We start from the raw sequence: 17459 nt of genomic DNA on the forward strand, positions 1-17459 counted from the left end.
ACATGCGCGCACTGCAATATCACGAGCAACGACGCCATTCAGAGCTGGCACGGCATGGTACGTGCCTCGGTTTTGCATCGCCACGGCCACTCAAGTTGTGGGATTTAATTAGATTGAGTACGGATAACCTCGCCATCGATGAAGGTGTAACGACAGATTTGCATTGAAGTCACCGACCATCCTCCCACCAGTCGATTGGTGTCGTGGCTTATCGTCATAATTATACGTTCCAATTGCGCAACAGGGAGTCAATGCGACCGTAGTCTTGACAGCGAACGGCGTCGTTGTCGATTGTCTTGTCTGCGGTCCCTGTAAGGAATCAATGCATTTCCTCTGGTTATCTTCCCGTACAACGCTCGCTAATCTACAGTGCAGAGAACAAGAATGTCGCGTCTTTCGGCAAGAAGTCCCCCGGGCCCTCGGCAACGTCAAGAAGTGCAGGTCTTCGTGCCAGCCGTACGGCATATCGTGTCCCCTACTATTCCCGACGCTTCCTGCCCTCCTTCGACCGCGTTGTTATCTTAGCTTTTCGTGATCAGAGGCTCCATCAAGGATGAGCGGCAACTCATTAACATCATGCATCATTCTATGCCGGCACTGCTGCCATACCTGGGATGCGGAGATCCTCGCTTGCGGTGCGCATTGCTGGCCACAGAGCAACTTGCACGTTCGCATCACACCGTTGTGTTGTCTGACGGTTAGTATCTGGTCTTGTTTACGCTTTAAGCTTTCCCACCTCCACGCGGCAAGGACCGCCATCAGTCAGTCGGAGAAACGTGGGACACTGGTTTGCTCAAATGCTTGTCTCGTTCGTGTCCCGTTTTCCCTTCATTTCGTAACCTATTAATGTGATCATCGCCTGCCGTTTTCAGTCCGTACATGTCTCTGCGATAATTATCACGGGCACCCCGGCACGAACAGCCTCCATGTTAAGTTCCTCGCCGACAAAGCAGCGGTTTGACCTGTTCTTGTACCTGGGTGAGCTTCTTTTCTCGCCTGCTGCCTGAGGATCTATGTTTTAAGCGTTTTTTTCCAATTGTGTACAGGCGGCGCACGGCAACACGAAAGAGAGTTGCCGTCCGGCAAGTGTACGGAACTTCCCGCCGAAGTTGCCCAGTTTGTGGCACCTACTTCATCGTACACACGTTGGCCATATTGTGCATGTGTGCGTTGTGTCGATGTACTGATTATACCTAGCGCAGGCTCGCACGACGAGACGATTTGCTTGCGTTCCGTGCTGTGTAGCGTTGACGGCAGACGCGGGTCTGTCTGTGAATTATGCGATACGAGTTATTCAGTTTTGATATCGCAAGGTGAGAGATAGTAAGCATATTGAAAAACTAGAAGATGGTGGCTGACTTCTGGGATAGAGCTAATGGCGGAGATTTCCGCACCTCTTCCACGATACAATATAGCGGCTTACGTGTTAGCTGGAGGCTTCAAGGCGTAGGTTTCATCTCTCATAGCTGCGTGCGGATTAATTCTGAATAGTGCTGCGCGCGTTCGCACCGGGGATCGCCTTGGAGCAGCTGAACTTGTTCCACCACAGGGAGATTGCCCGGCGAATTGCATCTGTTTGCCCGCTTCGATAAGATTTAACAGGGCAAACGGTAGCCGGCACAGCGGAAGCGATGCTCTGCGATGCTCAAAAAGGACAGAAGTACTTATCACGTTTGTTCGCTGGACCAAGGCCACATCTCGCAGATGCAGTGCCTTGAAAGGTTCTGGTCTTCGACACGTACAGTTTGCGTAAGATTTATTGGTCGTCTTTTGAACCCTGACTCTGAACCTTGACTGCAATATCATATCAGATACCGAACAGCCTTTTCCTCAGCACGTCGAAGGCTTCGTCTCGCGCTTGACGTCCCAACGAGAAGAGTGCAAGACTAGCCAGTACTGCCCTGTGTGCGCCAGGATTATCGGTCACTTTAGAGGTCGCTATCATATGCGTTGCTCAGAAATGTCGCCACTGACAGACGCTTCAAAGGAAATTTTCTGCGTTGCGCAAATCGCGCGGATTTGTGTCAACATTACGTGCGTATATCCCCGGCCTTAGTTGTATCTGACACAGAGCGTCGCGCGTTCCGTTCGGGGTGCTGGTAGGTGCAGGTTTGGACATTTTACGCTTGAGAGGGCACTGTACTCATGCTGCAATATGAACCGGTTGTCTATGTCCTCCCGAGTCATGTAAGCATATTCTCGTAGGCAACTCGCCCTGCAAAAGTCTACTGTCTCATGATCTCCTACCTAGTCCGTGTTAGAGCCCTCGTCGCAGATTGTCTCTGGGTCTTCTTTGCCATTGCTCGCAAGTAACGAAGGCAAGGCATCGCTATCACACTTAGCATTTCACGACACACAGAGTTTGTGGACCCATGACCAACCGTCCAACAACGCGTTTGTCATACAAGGATGCTTCAGTGCACTGAGTGCGGTGAAGGTTGCTCGAATGCCTATGTAGCCGATTAACGTCGGGTGTGCAATAGGGTGGTCGATTTCTATGATTGTTCGACCTCGTGCATGCCTACAGGATGCTGAACGATCTTTGCAGGCCGGGCCTCGTCACGGGACATCCAGGTGACTAGTACTATCCATGCCGTTGCCCAATACTCGACTGATGATTTTGCGAGTAGCAGTCCGATCGGCTCGACGGCACAGCGACGGGTCGTCCCAAGCCGCCCGGCAGCCTCTACACCGCACGTCCCATCTCCCACGCGCATCGCGCACACATGCTCTCGCGGCTTCTTGTGGCAAGTCTGTTTCTATTCTTGGAGGATAAGTGGCAAGTCTGTTTCTATTCTTGGAGGATAAGTGGCAAGTCTGTTTCTACTCTTGGAAGATAAGTAATACCCTTCTTCGGACGCAGTGCCATAGCTCTCAGGCTTGTCTCAGACCTATCCATATGACGCATTCACGCAGCCGAAAGTACGCTACCGGCGGCCTCGGCACGCTAGGGCCTCTCCGATGACTCCTTTTACTGATGATCTCTGACCTATCTCATATTTTCTCATCCTGATCCTGGTGTACAGTAGGCTTTGAAGCTGCAGATAAGGGCACATATAAGTCCCACTCTTTCTTCTCTCGAGGAATTCAACTTCCCCAGTGTTGACCCCGAACGGTACGGAGTTCCAACAACATCGCTGCGATCTGTTCTTTGAAGGAATCGGCTATGTCGGATCGCAAGCTTCGAATCGCAATTGTTGGTGGAGGTGTATGCGGGCTGACGTGTGCGGTCGCGTTGTTGCGAGAAGGTGTAGATGTGCATGTTTACGAAGCGGCTGTGCGTATTTTCCACTCCGAATACTCGTAAATACTGAAAGGAATGCGCAGTCTAAGTTTGGCGAGATTGGAGCTGGGATAGGTCTTGGTACGACGTTTCCTTACTTCCTTCGCCCATAACTGAACGAGGGGCACAGGCCGCAATGCAATGGAGGTGCTCACCGCCCTTGGAGTCTACGACGATATTCTCGCACGCGTACGACAGGCGAATGCCATCATGCCTAGTGGCACATCAGAAGAGAACCCCAACGGCGGGGACGGAAACGACATGCGCGGCTGGTTCAAGTATGTGTCGGGCATGCCGGGGCACAAAATGGTCTACGACGTGCGTCGCGTATTCATTGTAATTTCACCATTCAGAACTAATCCTTCAAGCGACGATGCACAGTACGAGTTAGAGGGAAACAACGCCATGGGCGTGCACCGCGCGACGTTCCTCGACGCACTCGTGCATCACGTCGACCCTGCGCGAGCTCACTTCCACAAGCGCTGTACGCACATCACACACAGCGCCGACGGCGACACGACAATACACTTTCAGGACGGCACCACCGCAACAGCGGACGTCGTACTTGGTGCAGACGGGATAAAGAGTGCGGTGCGCCGCTTCGTCGCAGGCACGAGCGGCCAGGACGTGGACCCGAATATCAAGTTCAGCCGGACGAGGTGCTACCGTGCGCTGATACCTGCGGAAAAGGCAGCTGCGGCGGGCGTGAAGACGGATTTTCGTGCGCGACCGACTTGCTTCGTCGGTGAGAATAAACACCTGATCATCTTTACTATCCGAGGTGGGACTGTGGTACGCATCGCGCGTCTAGCTTTTAGAGAGACACCCTGAGCCTTGAGATGGTCTCTAGATCAATGTTGTCGCCTTTAGCGCCGACAGCGATTCCGACCCGGAGCACTACCCATCGCCATCCACGGAAGCAGTGCAGCAGGTGTCGGTCGAAGAAGTCCTTGCAGCATACGACGGCTGGGGCCCTGAGGTGCGCAACTTACTGAGCTGCGCAGTAAACCCGACGAAGTGGTCGATCAACGTCGTCTATCCACCAATTCCGCCCGAACGATGGGCGAGGGGGCCAGTGGCAATTCTCGGTGACGCCGCGCACGGAATGTTGCCGCACCTCGGGTCGGGGGCCGGCCAGGGAATCGAGGACGCATACGTGCTTGGAAAGTTGCTCAGCCATCCGCAAACGACACCCGGGAATGTCGAGGTGCGCATACACGCATACGCTATGACGGGAACCACTAACAATCTTTGTAGGAAGTTCTAAAGGCGTATGCCACTATTCGCCAACCCCGAGCTCAGAGGGTCTGGGAAGGGAGCAGGCGAGCAGGTGATATATATGACCTGCGCGCGAGCGGAGAAGGCATGCTGTTCGAAGAGCTGCTGCCTATGATGACGTACGTCTGGAGCTATCCGTTGAACGAGGCTTTTGAAGAGGCGGCGGCATCCCTAACGTCGAAGGGAACCTTCAAGGTTTCGAGCTGAGATGTACACTTCTGTTGAATAGGTTATTGAACGTGAGATTTATTGTGTCCATGCAAAGCTGTTGTCCTAGTTAATAGCGTTGGCCACCCGTCACTGGTCAGACACTCACCTTACTACTTTGTCCCGGCACTTCCAATCCCCATTTCTACTACATACTTCTCCCTTCCTAGCCGCCTCATCTCCTCAACAACCTCTCCGACCTTTTCAAACTCGATCCACCGCCGTTTCCCTCTGTCTTCCGTAATAGGTACCGCCTCCTTCGGGAACGGCTCAACAAAGCGGACTCGCAATGCGAGCCACTGCATCGCTTTGATGTTCGCGATAAATTGCTCAATTTGGTCCTGAGAGCCTTCGCAGTAGATTACGCTCGGATAGCCAACCTTGGCGAAGCCACTGACGTGCAGCTGGGCGGACCACTGTTGCATGTTCCGACGCTTCGTGGGCGAGATGAGGTGATGGGATGTTAGCAGGGCATGGTAGCGATCTCCTGTATCAGGTACCGGTATTGATCGAGTTTGCGGCTCCTCCAGCTCTGCTTGAGCTGCAAGTGTCACTTCTTCGTGCAGAAAAGGCAACAGGTGACTGGATATTAGCTCGTACAGTAGGTATCTAGAACAGCGTTCGGTACTCGAATCAACTGAAAGAGCAATGAACGTACTCACTGTCTCTGACTTCGGTAAGCAGGTCCCTCACGATCGCTTGCCACCTCTCGTGCTCGCTTCTGGAGATCTCGTTGCCTCTAACAAGCACCTTTGGCAAAATCAAACCATCCTCAGAGGGATAGTTCTGCGGCAGCTCAACGTCAAACGATATTTTTGCGCCGTCCACGAGTAGTTCGAAACGGGCAGACTCCAAGTGTTCAATAGAGACAAGTTCTGGCGTGTCCGAGTACACTCTGAGCAGGTCCTCCCATGGCGAACCAGACACAAATTGTAAGTTTTCGCCAGGCATAAGCGAGCACGTTATCAAGTTCAGCTCCTCGAGCTGCCGTTGGAGAGTTAAGTCGGAAAGATTGAACATGATAGCCGTAGAGGAAACAAGGGTAAGAGAATGAGAAACAGTATTTACGGCGTCATTGGTCCTTATTGATCCGGAGAGCGGGCCGTGATCCACCACCCCGTCGGCCGCCGACTCCGACGCTTCGTTATTGAACACTTCCACCATGACCGTACCTGCTACGAGGAAACTTCTCTGAATGAGAATACGGCAGGGCGACGGATACTTGACCTTTTGGCGAATATTCTCACGCTGCATCGTATAGTGAGGTTTGGCTACGACGGTGGGTAGCGAATTCCAGTTGGACTCGGGGCATACGGCTCATACTACTACGACAGTTCGCAGATCACATGTACATAGCCCTTGTTGCAGAAGAATACCAATGTAATGACCACGCTCTCGTCATGCTACCTGGTCGTGCCTTGATATCCGATCTTCCTGGGTCATCCCCGAAGCTCACGCGGTCCTTAGCGGTCCTGAAGAGAAAGACTCAAGGTCACCTGGTATGGTTGACACCATATCCGACCATTCGTATATATACTGGCTGTCCTGGCGACATCGACCTCTGTGGTTTGTTGAAGCCATGGTACCAAAACGTCTCTTCGTCACAGCTGCTCTTGTAGCACCGAGCAGTGCTTGGACGGTCTTTACCGTACCGCACACCTCCGGACGAGATGACACGCCTGGAGTGATGCAGGCACTATCCGTCGGTAATGTTACAAGCAATGCTACGATCTTATTTGAGAAGGGCACTACCTACAATATTTTCACACCCATCAGCTTCCCAATCATGCATAACGTGGAAGTCGCTATCGAAGGAAACTTGACGTACCCGACTGATATTCCGACGATACAAGGTTAGCCATCCGTAGGAATATTGTCCGACTGAGCTAATTGAATCTCTCTTCAGCCGAGGTCGCTTCTTCTGTATGATATGTCTTCCTCCGTCTGTCCTGGTGTTATTCTTACCGGGCCAAGTCCTACCCAGGAGCATGGTGAGCTTCATATGCGATGTATATGTACTTTCTTTCAGTCTCTGGACGCTCATACTAGGTTTGCTTTCTCGGGTGGCACAAATGTCACTTTACGGGGCACAACCGACCCTAACTGGGGATGGGTCGATGCTCACGGGCAAGCTGTCCGCCCTGTTTACGCTCATTCCCGCGGTGCAAGCTAATGAACTGTCTTTGCAGTGGTGGGACGCGAACCAACAGACCAATCGTCCTCATGGATTTGCCTTTAGCAAGGTTAGCGGTGGAGCTATTCGCGACATGAAGATATGGAAGGTACTGTCATTTGTCTCCTACTCCTCGTTCCGAGTCTTACTTTATGATCTCCCAGCCCATCGGCTGGAACTTTGCAACCAGCGGATCCTCAAACGTTCAGATCGTCAATAATCAGATTTTGGCTGCGTCTACCACCGGGGTCGGTCCTTCCCTGTCTCACTTGTATCCATGGCGGAACTCATCTTTGTGCAGTCCTTCCCATTCAATACGTAGGTCAATCATTGTATGGTGTGGACATCATTGACCATACGCCGCCTTTCAAATAGCGACGGCAAGTCTACACGGCGTCTCAATGCTACTCGCGCTCACTGCTCTGCCCAGGCTTCTCCGCTGGCGGAACTAACTTGTCATTTTCCAGCAACTACGTGGTTAATGGTGACGACTGCCTGACTGTCGGAAACGGTGCGAAGAATATCCACTGGATGTACGTTCCTCCGTGCTACGGATGAAGATAGGCTAAATTCAGATTTCTAACCAGTGATTCGTACTGCGAAGGCGGGCACGGACTCTCAATTGGCTCCCTAGGAGAAGACGGACAAGTCGCAGACGTGGAGAACGTCTTGTGAGCTGCTTTCTGGCTGTGATTATTTTCTTTTGAATTCACGTCGCACAGGATTGAGAATACCGTGATGGTTGGCTATCCCACACCGGCTCTCTTAAAGCATAAGCGTGACTGACTTACTTTGGAACAGAATAACACTCTTTATGCGGCCCGCTTCAAGAGTTGGACGGGCGGTAACGGCGCAGCTCGCAAGTGCGCTGGGATTCAGCTTGGCATAAATTTTGAGGCTTGACTCATCACTTCTGTAGCATAACCTGGCGCAACATCGCCTTCAATAACGTTCCTTTCCCGGTAAATCTCCCTACCAATTACTTCTAAGGATGGAAATTGGTGGCATCTATTATTATCATTATTCATCTTATATTTATTTGACAGATTTACATTACTCAGAAGTGAGTGTGCTAGTTGAAGATACTTCTCCGTCTATAACATCTGATAACGTCCTTCGCGCTCAGCTATTGGGATCAAGAGGTATTCAGCCTCGCCCGACATAACACCTATGTTGATACCAATTGGTGACTGCTTGGTTCCCTAGGACGGTCCTCCTCCACCATCAAACACAGCTAACAACACCCGCGTTGAAGATTTCCTGTTCCAAAATTTTGCGGGGACGATCGAAGAGTCCGTCTCAGATCCTATCCCTTCACCTATCATTTTCTCACCTTTCATTCTAGCCACTCGTTCAAGGAAGGTTCGTGCGTAACTGACCCATGTTGGTACGCGGTACCTGGCGCGACGGGCAAGGAGGTCGCGATTTTCGACTTGTATCCCAATACCGGTGAGGATCATGAAGCTCGGAGGATGTCAGAGACTGATTAGTCGCACAAGCGGTGAACATTGTGGCGAAGGATATCTTTTCGGTAACGGAGACTGGGGCACCTGTCAGGGTCATGTGCAATGCATCGACAGCAAGTGCGACAGGTGATGATTTAGTGGTGAGCGCTAACCCTGGGAGTTTCGGCAGATCTCGACGGACGTTGGCTTCAAGTGCTGGGACGGTCTTTTCATTCGTACAAGGGCCGGTCTGTAAGGCTAACTGGAGATTTAAAATATGCATCGCAATCTGCCCCAATGTGTGGGAACGTCGTTGGTATTCAGCGCGGAGCCGTAGATCCAGAGGACCTGACGATAAAGAAAGCAGTGCGATATTGGTATAACATGGTCTAGATTCCCCTCCCCAAAGAATGTATGTATACCCATCTCAGGCTGCCTGTGAGTCCCGCCCTGAAAGCAACCTGGTACCTCGTTCTAATGCCGGGCTGTGTCAATCCTAGGCGTGCGCGGTCCGTGCTCAGGTGGTGTGGCGCCTGTCAATGTGCAGGACATGCCGCATCTCGCTATCTCGCGCTGTCTCGAATGCTCACGCGGCGTATGGTATCTGAGAAGGTTCAATGGGCCGTTTTTGCGATGTATGTGACATTTGGCCTGCTTCAGGGATCGGCAGGTGATCGGAGTCTGTATCCAATCCCCCTCGACCACCCAGCCAAGGCGGGCCACCGCATATAAGACGGTCGCTGTGGCCATGGCTATCCATCAAAATCACAATGCCCAGCAAATTACGCGTCGCCGTTGTTGGAGGAGGAGTGTGTGGAATGACCTGCTCCGTTGCTCTCCTGAAAGAAGGTGTTGACACGCATGTGTATGAGGCGGGTGTGAGTAGACAGCAACTGATCTTGACAAGTCAGACATGTCTGAATTCCAGATAGGCCAGGCTCGGAGAAGTCGAAGCGGGTATACCTGTCGGTGAGCCACACTATCTGAGTTTATCGACTATGGTTAACAATTGACCTTTCTTTGTTCATGATGTTTTGCACACTAGGCTCAAATACAGTACGCATTCTCAAGGCAATCGGGATATGGAACGATATCGTCTCCCGGAACAGGCAGCCTTCCATCGTCCGTGCGCACCCAGCAGCGAATCCCGCAGCGCAGGTTGAAGCTAAGGTATCGCACGATGGGCAGCAGCGCCGGTACTTCCAATTTGTGTCCGGTATGGCTGGGCATGAAGTTCTCTGCGATGTACGTGCTTCCGGCGCAACGCGTTGGTGGTTTTAAATTGACGCCTTTTTGCAGCAGGATCCCGGAGAGCCAGTGGCTAAAGGCATAAATCGTAGCGTTTTCCTAAATGCACTGGCACACCACGTCGACCCGAAACGCGTTCACCTGCGCAAGCAGTGCACCAGAATCACAGCAGCTGCTCATGGAGCTATTTTGCATTTTCAGGATGGAACTACTACAACTGCTGATATCGTACTTGGAGCAGACGGAATACGGAGTTTAGTTCGCCGTTACGTCACGGACTCATTAGACGCAAACATCGATCCGCACCTTAAGCTCAGCAGGACAGTCTGCTACAGGGCTTTAATCCCAGTATCGAAAGCTTTCGCCTCCGGTACTACTATGGATTTCACCAAGCAGCCGGTCTGCTTCGTCGGCGAGAACAAGCACATAACCGCGTACAATGTCAAAGCCGGTACCTTGGTAAGTCTCAAGCTGTCATGAAATCGCTCTGTTATTGAGATAGGCTCCGTAGGTCAACGTAGCTGCGTTCGCTTCAGACCCCAACTCCGCTGCTGATAACTGCCCACCTTCGAATCATGACGCGGTACAAGAAGTCTCGACCAGTGATGTTCTTGAAGTGTTTCGAAGCTGGGGGCCCGAGGTCGTAAACCTACTGTCGTGCGCGGAGAGGTTCGTGAAGTGGAACAACGATGTCGTTTACCCTCCGATCGATCCTAGGAAATGGGTGAAGGGTCGGGTCGCGATTCTCGGTGATGCTGTGCGTATCTTTTCTCGTCGTATAGTTACATGAAGTTGACTGAGCGTAGGCCCATGGGATGCTTGCACACGATGGTGCAGGTGCAGGTCAAGGAATTGAAGATGCATATCTTCTTGCGAAGCTCCTAGGTCATCCGCAAGCGACCCATAATGCAGCTGACGTAAGCCTTTAGTTTCTTTCATTGTCGTCTCAAATGAATCTCATTGTCGCCTATACTACAGGCAATCCTCCGAACATATGCTGTTGTCCGCCAGCCTCGAGCTCAGGACGTTTGGGAAGGTAGCAGATGCACCGGAGATATCCTCGAGAGCCGCACCGAAGGCTTTGAAGTGGAGAGGCTTTACGAGATCTGGCATTACGTTTGGGACCGACCGACAAACGCAGATTTTGAGGAGGCTAATCGAATCCTGGTGGGGAAAAATGTATTTGTCAAGGCCGCCCTATGACGGCGATCTGTGTCTTGTCGCTATGAGTTCTATGGCTACCTGCGTAATCTGACACTGGTCAGCCCGCTTCAAGGAACACAGCTGATGATTAAGTTTGCATTCCTCAGGGCGCCACTGATATGCTCGCCGGGATGGTGCTGTGATACAGGGGTCATGCGCCCGACTAACCGGGTGCCGTTCCATCTGCTCGCTGTGACATTGACCGCAGCCGGGCCATTGTAGACGCCCACCCGGCCCCCAGCCCACCCGAAAATGACATGCTCATCTCCTCTCTAGCAGGTATGCAAACGTTTTATGTTTGACGTCCCATTCGCCTCAGGTACCGGGGGGACGGCTTATAACAAGCGAGCTCTACTTGACATCAACTGTGCGATTTCCCCAGAGAGCATACTCAGGGCAAGGATGACCGACAAGACGTTCCAGGTGGCCATCGTAGGAGGTGGCGTCTGTGGCATAGCCTGTGCTATCGCCTTGCTCAAGGAAGGAGTCGATGTACACGTCTATGAAGCCGCGGTACGTACTACTAGCTTTTCAGGGGCCGCGTAGCTCACTCGACGAACAGTCGGAATTTAAGGAGATTGGGGCGGGTCTCGGTATCAGTCAGTAACAAGTCGCTTTCACTTCTTTTCAGACACTCTGAAGCCTTACAACTCTTTCAACGCAGGCCCGAATGCGAAGCGTATCTTCAAGGCTATGGGTGTATGGGACGATCTCATTACTCGTATTGTTCCGGGCCAAACGACGAAACAGCATGCTCCTGCCCAAGCTCACGTTGATGTAGTGCAACGAAAGAACACATGGTTTCAGTTTGTCTCCGGTATGCCGGGCCATAAAGTTCTTGCCGACGTGCGTCAGTCTTTTCATCTACAGCAGGACGTACACTTAGTCCTGTTGCCAGTGGGATTCCATAGAGCATGAACGCGTGTCCTATGGCATACATCGAGGCATATTCCTCGATGCTCTGGTGCACTACGTCGACCCCGAGCGTCTGCACCTGCACAAGCGTTGCACGCGCATCACCACTACTGGAAAGGGTGTCACTATACATTTCCAGGACGCGACAACTGCTTCTGCAGATGTTATTCTTGGTGCAGATGGAATACGAAGTGCAGTTCGGCGCTACGTTACAGACACCTACGACGTCGCGGATGATCCGTACCTCAAGTTTAGCAGGGTCATTTGTTACCGAGCACTGATACCCACCAAATCGGCTACTGCCAAAGGGGTCACCATGGACTTCAGTAAACGGCCTATCTGCTTCGTGGGCGAGGACAGACATATGATCGTGTATGCCATCCAAGGTGGCGCCATGGTAAGCTCAAGCCTTAACTCCTCTCACGACACCCTTACGATAGCCATGACAGATAAACGTGGCGGCATTCGTTTCAGATCCGGATTCTGCGGCCGATCACTACCCACCCGCTTCCCATTCTAAAGTACAAACAGTGGCCACCAGCGAAGTTCTGGGGGCCTATCATGGCTGGGGTCCTGAGATCACGAATCTCCTTTCCTGCGCCGAGAGGCTTGGGAAGTGGGAGGTCAACGTCGTTTGTCCGGCAATTGCACCTGAGAAGTGGACGAAAGGCCAAGTGACGATTCTTGGTGACGCGGTAAGTCTGGCCAATACATTCCAAACACAGTATATTAAAACCCGAACAGGTTCACGGGATGCTCCCGCATCTCGGTGCGGGCGCTGGGCAGGGGATCGAGGATGCTTACCTACTTGCCAAGCTCCTCGGTCATCCGCAGACAACGCTGGAGAATGTCACGGTACGCTGCCTAAACGCGGATATATGACTTCGACAGTCTAATCTGCAATCTCCGTAGGAGGTGCTCCGCGTTTACGCTGCCGTCCGACAACCTCGCACCCAGAAGATCTGGGAGGGGAGCCGCCGTGCGGGGGACATGCTTGACGGTCGGACTCATGAGATCCACATCGACGAGCTTCGAGACATGTGGGACTATGCGTGGAACCAGCCACTGGACCTCGATATCGATACGGCTACGCGCATGCTGCAGGAGAACGGTGCTTACGTGAAGTCTGCTCTGTAAGGCTCAAGTTCAAGAACCCTAGCCTTCTAGACGGACGCCCTCCTTCTTGAATTTGACATTGTAATTGATTACATTAGCCTCACTGCGTCGTTTATACTATGGGTCATTCTTCAGACATCAACCTCGTATTCGGAACGTGTGGGAAGGCAGCAGGTCGCGTACAAAAAATGACCATAGGGGCTTGACTGAAGGGTTTCGAGCGGATGGGCTCAAGGTGCGCGCGCGAGACCCGACAACGCATCTGTGGCCGACGAATGCAGACTTCGAGGAGGCTGTTAGTTGAATCTTGGTGGAGGAGGTCGTTCTGTGACGACCCTGTGGAGATAACCTGCGCCTCGCTGCTGTTAGTTCGGCTGCGTTCTTGCTACTTCCCTAACTTGCCATATTCCGCAGCCAAGCAGTGTCATCGATACATCGGGTCGCTTCTGCTGTTTTGACGAAGATCAAGCCATGCGTCATAGGCTCGCGTCTACTATCTGCTGAAGACGACACAGTGCAGTCATGAGCTCTCTCAGGCATGACATTCACATCGATGAGTTGCGAGATATGTGGAGTTATGTCTGGGATCAGCCGCGAAACTTCGAGCTCAGCAGAGCTTTGAGCATATTAATATGCGAAAGAAGGGTATCTTCGTGAAAGATAGTACAGCCTCCCTGGGGGGACAGTCCAGGCTCTAGTTGATGGGAGAACAGTGAATTACGTCTCGCGCAGGCCAAAATAGTGACGCTGGAACATGATCTCAATCTCCATGAATGCTATTCTCTGAGGCTCAAGCTCCTTGTCCGTCGAAAGACTACTCCGAGTCGTAGGATAATATATTCTTTACCCGAGAACACATGATATCTCAGATGCGATGCTCTGCTGTGCTTTGAAACCCTTCAGTCCGTGGGTCAGGGAAGCCACTTCTTGTCCTAAACCAAGGAGGATTTCCTCCTCCTGAAGAGGACCTTAGCATCGGGGTCCGGCTGGATGCTCAACCCGGTGTAAACATTTTCCGGACGGACGCCCTCCTTTTCGAATTTGACATCGTAGTTGACGATGACATGCGCCATCATCGCCTTCAGCTCATTTGCCGCAAAGAAGCGACCAGGGCTAAGATAGACGAATGTCATGAGTTTGACAAACGGTGATATGGATGCTGGAAATACATGCCAGGCGTGCCTGCCGTGACCGAACGGCACATAATCCGCGGATGTCGTGACGTACTGGTGCTTGGATGCAGACAAGTCTTGCTCCTTCTCGCGGACGTAGCGGAATGGATCGAAGATGGTCGAGTCCTTGTAGTACTCGTTATCAAAGTGCGTTGCGATTGAAGGTGCGACGAGAATGGTGTCTTTGGGGATAAACGTGCCGTCGGAGAGCGTTAAAGATTTGACAGCCTTGCGCATGACAGAGACTGTGGTGCAGAGCGATCGGCTCCAGGGTTACGAGAAGACAAAAAGAGGGGACACACTTGGATTTATGCCGTTGTACCGCTGGTTCTCACGCATAAAACTGTCCAGTCTCCACATCTTACCCATTGCGGCCTTCGTCCAACCCTCTTCCGCGATAACAGCCTCGATCTCTTCCCTTAGGGAATCGATAAACTCGGGGCTGGCAGCCAGATGGTAAAGCGCATGAGTGAAGCTCTGCAAAGGGTTTTCAGCACAACCGAGAGGGTGTATGAGAGATAGATTTGGTTCACAGTAGAAGAGGTGTGAATAGCTGCGAAGTTGACGAGGAGGATGATACGGACGACTTCCTCCACAGGGTCGTTTCGTGTCGCAACTTCTTCTATGACCCACTGGAGCAAATCATTCTAAAAGTGGGGAACGGTTCAAGCTAGAGCTCAATAAAATGAAATTCAAAGGTTGCCGCGTACCGGCTTATCCGACCAGTTTTCTCCGAAATTCTTCATGAGCTTCATGCGGTCTTCAATGAGGGGCCCCAGGTACTGTGTGCCTTCCTCGATCCGCCGATCAATATTGGTAGTCATCTTGGCCACCGTTCTCGCTGCGATGGGCTTCGCTACCGAAGGTAACAATGCAATATATTTCCTGGCCTTTGCTATGTCGAGGGTAAAGTTGACAAGCAGGCCGAGATAGTCGGGGTCGCGGCCTGTAATGTTCTGAATCAGCGACACGATCCTGTGCCTACGACCTACTAGGATATGCCGTTAACACTCACAGATGGGTAGTCCAACGAATACACGGTTACTTGTACGAGCGACGACGTTTCTGGCAACTTTAATGGCGTGCACAGGGACCCACTCTGCACATTACCGTCACATGCTAGCAGCACATTCACGACGAAAAAAAAAGCCAGGGAACCAACCTTCGTCATGCCCGGATATAAACTCCGCGAAGGCTGTGGCTATTTCATCGTACATGTCGCCAAAGACGGGGGAAAGATGCTTTGTCAGCTGGGCCAAGATGATGTTGACCTGACCCGGGTTCTCGTGGAGCTGATGGCCAAAAATATACGGGATTCCTGTGAGCTATAGCGACATCAGCACTTTAGAGAACGTCGAGAGCATAGCAGAAACACGCCTCCCCAGCTGCATCACTGAAGGACACCACGTCGTCAGGCAGCCTCTGTAATTCATCGACAAGCTTCTTCCCTGTTACCACGACGAGCCAGCGGTCCGTGAAGGCAACCTTGAATGCCTTGCCCTTGTGCTAGAGACACAATACTGATAAGCTCATCGCCTTAGTCCAACTCGAAATAATGAGCCCATACCTTGTCGTAGCCACGTTGCAGGATATCAGTAGCATTGAGCACAAAATTGTATGTCCCCTTGTAGGAAAGTAGCGGAAGGGAAGGGCCACCCTCAGTGGGTACGTGGCGAAGCTGCGGATTAGTTAAGGCACATCATGATCAACCTTATTAGTCGCAATCCAGCGGACTCACACTGGTGGGACTAAACAGGCTGTAGAGTAGAAGGGCAAGAGGCACGCCGTATGCCAAGTATGCGATCAACGTGGAGGTGTCTTTTGGAAGAAAGCTATCTGAGACGTGTCCAAACGGCATCTTGTCCGATCTGCAGAGGTTCTTGCGCAAAAATTAGTCGATAGCAGCAGATATCGATACATAGCCTCGATTAGAGGTTCCGCTGACACCCACCAGCTTGTCACCCACCGAGAGAAGTGCTATCACGAGGCTCCACCTCTCAGCAATTTACACGTCAGAACAAGTAGAGAGGCAGCGCTAGATGGCACGGAGGTAGGATCAAGTGATGTCCATTGAATCAAGAGCTGGTAACTGCCGCTGATGCCGGCACCTTCAAAAAGCACAAATACGGAATCATACGAGAGAGCGCCATAACTGAATAGCTGGGTAAAGCACGTGGATGATAGGTGTGAGAGTCGCTAATCGACGTCGCGGAGGCGTTTCAAGCTCATACCTTGGGGGGGGNNGGGGGGGGGAGGACCAGGTTGCCCGCGAAGCATGACGAGTCAGAGCTATCATTGCCGTTTGCCAACCAACTGCGCAGCGGGCTATATCATTTATTTGAGAATATATCATATACTACGCGTGATGGTCAGCTGTGCTTTGAAATCTTTTGGTTTACGGTCCTGGAAAGCCACCCCGTCTTAATTCAAGGAGGACTCTCTCTTCCTGAAGAGGATCTTAGCGTCGGGGTCCGGCTGGATGGTTAACCCGGTGTAAACATTTTCCGGACGGATGCCCTCCTTTTCGAACTTGACATCGTAGTTGACGATGACATGCGCCATCATCGCCTTCAGCTCATTGGCCGCAAAGAAGCGACCAGGGCTAAGATAGACGAATGTCATAAGTTTGACAAATTATGTTACGAATATCGGAAGTACGTGCCAGGCGTGCTTGCCGTGACCGAACGGTACGTAATCCGCGGATGTTGTGACAAACTGGTGTTTGGAAGCAGAGAGGTCCTGTTCCTTCTCGCGGACGTGGCGGAAAGGATCGAAAACAGTCGGGTCCATATAATTCTCGTTATCGAAGTGTGTGGCGAGCGCAGGCGTGACGAGGATAGTGTTCTTGGGAATGTACGTGCCGTCGGAGAGCGTAAAGGACTTGAGGGCCTTGCGCATGACAGAGACTGCCGTGCAGAGCGATCGGTCTCGATACGAGAAGGCGAATGTACTGGACTCACTTGAGTTGATGCCATTGTATCGCTGGCTCTCACGCATAAAACTATCAAGCTTCCACATCTTACCCATTGCGATCTTAGTCCAGCCGTCTACCATGACAATAGCCTCGATCTCCTCCCTGAGCGGAGTAATAAATTCGGGGTTGGCGGCTAGATGATAGAGCGCGTGGGTGAAACTCTGCAGTATGTCGCTTTTTCGTAAGACAGCGGGTGTGTTATGGACAGAATCAGCTTACGCTTGACGAGGTATGGATGGCTGCAAAGTTGATCAGGAGGACAACACGGACGACTTCCTCCATAGGCTCATTTCGTGCCGCAACTTCATCTATGATCCACTGGAGCATGTCATTCTGGACGCGTGGATTAGTTGCAGTTCAACAGAGCGAGAGATAGCGGTCGCGGCGCACCGGCTTGTCCGACCAATCATCTCCGAATTTCTTCATCAAATTCATGCGGTCTTCG

At 51.9% G+C, this 17459-nt stretch overlaps 7 protein-coding genes across 7 annotated transcripts; 4 read left to right on the forward strand and 3 right to left on the reverse strand.

Annotated features, from left to right (window-relative positions):
- Positions 1-1709: 1709 nt before the first annotated feature.
- PHACADRAFT_248683 (uncharacterized protein) lies at positions 1710-5001 on the forward strand. Its single transcript, XM_007391147.1, has 12 exons — positions 1710-1749; positions 1812-1934; positions 1988-2099; positions 2164-2187; positions 2252-2574; positions 2631-3277; positions 3328-3364; positions 3414-3601; positions 3665-4075; positions 4134-4490; positions 4541-4826; positions 4878-5001. Exons 6-11 carry the CDS (start codon positions 3167-3169, stop codon positions 4766-4768), a joined length of 1332 nt encoding a protein of 443 aa, XP_007391209.1. The 5' UTR covers positions 1710-1749; positions 1812-1934; positions 1988-2099; positions 2164-2187; positions 2252-2574; positions 2631-3166; the 3' UTR covers positions 4769-4826; positions 4878-5001.
- A 60-nt stretch (positions 5002-5061) lies between these two features.
- PHACADRAFT_56794 (uncharacterized protein) lies at positions 5062-5253 on the reverse strand (the record flags this gene model as incomplete). Its single annotated transcript, XM_007389569.1, has 1 exon — positions 5062-5253. A coding segment is annotated over one exon (192 nt), but the record flags the coding sequence as incomplete, so codon positions are not given.
- A 1094-nt stretch (positions 5254-6347) lies between these two features.
- On the forward strand, positions 6348-8315 carry PHACADRAFT_82797 (glycoside hydrolase family 28 protein; the record flags this gene model as incomplete). Its single annotated transcript, XM_007391148.1, has 12 exons — positions 6348-6621; positions 6675-6691; positions 6743-6759; positions 6818-6902; positions 6958-7050; positions 7106-7189; positions 7317-7474; positions 7529-7612; positions 7664-7682; positions 7743-7804; positions 7861-7903; positions 8148-8315. 12 exons carry the CDS (start codon positions 6348-6350, stop codon positions 8313-8315), a joined length of 1104 nt encoding a protein of 367 aa, XP_007391210.1.
- An 841-nt stretch (positions 8316-9156) lies between these two features.
- PHACADRAFT_24951 (uncharacterized protein) lies at positions 9157-10837 on the forward strand (the record flags this gene model as incomplete). Its single annotated transcript, XM_007389550.1, has 7 exons — positions 9157-9264; positions 9319-9355; positions 9444-9631; positions 9686-10093; positions 10146-10391; positions 10441-10551; positions 10613-10837. 7 exons carry the CDS (start codon positions 9157-9159, stop codon positions 10835-10837), a joined length of 1323 nt encoding a protein of 440 aa, XP_007389612.1.
- Positions 10838-11239: 402 nt separating this feature from the next.
- Positions 11240-12889, forward strand: PHACADRAFT_191006 (uncharacterized protein; the record flags this gene model as incomplete). The annotated part of the gene is made up of 7 exons (XM_007391149.1): positions 11240-11350; positions 11400-11436; positions 11502-11683; positions 11736-12149; positions 12202-12447; positions 12497-12607; positions 12665-12889. 7 exons carry the CDS (start codon positions 11240-11242, stop codon positions 12887-12889), a joined length of 1326 nt encoding a protein of 441 aa, XP_007391211.1.
- A 786-nt stretch (positions 12890-13675) lies between these two features.
- Positions 13676-16055, reverse strand: PHACADRAFT_248689 (uncharacterized protein). The gene is made up of 11 exons (XM_007391150.1): positions 15992-16055; positions 15780-15908; positions 15608-15718; positions 15418-15546; positions 15199-15365; positions 15056-15135; positions 14751-14986; positions 14574-14687; positions 14343-14517; positions 14042-14285; positions 13676-13981 (listed from the first exon to the last, which is right to left on the reverse strand). Exons 5-11 carry the CDS (start codon positions 15255-15257, stop codon positions 13801-13803), a joined length of 1089 nt encoding a protein of 362 aa, XP_007391212.1. The 5' UTR covers positions 15258-15365; positions 15418-15546; positions 15608-15718; positions 15780-15908; positions 15992-16055; the 3' UTR covers positions 13676-13800.
- A 406-nt stretch (positions 16056-16461) lies between these two features.
- PHACADRAFT_191008 (uncharacterized protein) lies at positions 16462-17440 on the reverse strand (the record flags this gene model as incomplete). The annotated part of the gene is made up of 5 exons (XM_007391151.1): positions 16462-16642; positions 16757-16946; positions 17001-17175; positions 17234-17347; positions 17405-17440. 5 exons carry the CDS (start codon positions 17438-17440, stop codon positions 16462-16464), a joined length of 696 nt encoding a protein of 231 aa, XP_007391213.1.
- Between the last annotated feature and the right edge of the window lie 19 nt (positions 17441-17459).

Source organism: Phanerochaete carnosa (assembly GCF_000300595.1).
Source record: "Phanerochaete carnosa HHB-10118-sp unplaced genomic scaffold PHACAscaffold_1, whole genome shotgun sequence".
NCBI classification, from domain to species: domain Eukaryota; kingdom Fungi; phylum Basidiomycota; class Agaricomycetes; order Polyporales; family Phanerochaetaceae; genus Phanerochaete; species Phanerochaete carnosa.

What these genes read in the sequence shown, in the direction of transcription:
- PHACADRAFT_248683 (XM_007391147.1), top strand. Translation starts at nt 3,167, where the DNA reads ATGTCGGATCGCAAGCTTCGAATCGCAATTGTTGGTGGAGGTGTATGC. An exon ending in TGGAGCTGGGATAGGTCTTG is followed by an intron (nt 3,365 to 3,413) that starts GTACGACGTTTC and finishes CGAGGGGCACAG; the next exon opens with GCCGCAATGCAATGGAGGTG. An exon ending in GGCACAAAATGGTCTACGAC is followed by an intron (nt 3,602 to 3,664) that starts GTGCGTCGCGTA and finishes GACGATGCACAG; the next exon opens with TACGAGTTAGAGGGAAACAA.
- PHACADRAFT_248689 (XM_007391150.1), bottom strand. Translation starts at nt 15,257, where the DNA reads ATGTACGATGAAATAGCCACAGCCTTCGCGGAGTTTATATCCGGGCAT. An exon ending in TCCGGGCATGACGAAGGTTG is followed by an intron (nt 15,136 to 15,198) that starts GTTCCCTGGCTT and finishes ATGTGCAGAGTG; the next exon opens with GGTCCCTGTGCACGCCATTA. An exon ending in AAAACTGGTCGGATAAGCCG is followed by an intron (nt 14,688 to 14,750) that starts GTACGCGGCAAC and finishes CCCCACTTTTAG; the next exon opens with AATGATTTGCTCCAGTGGGT.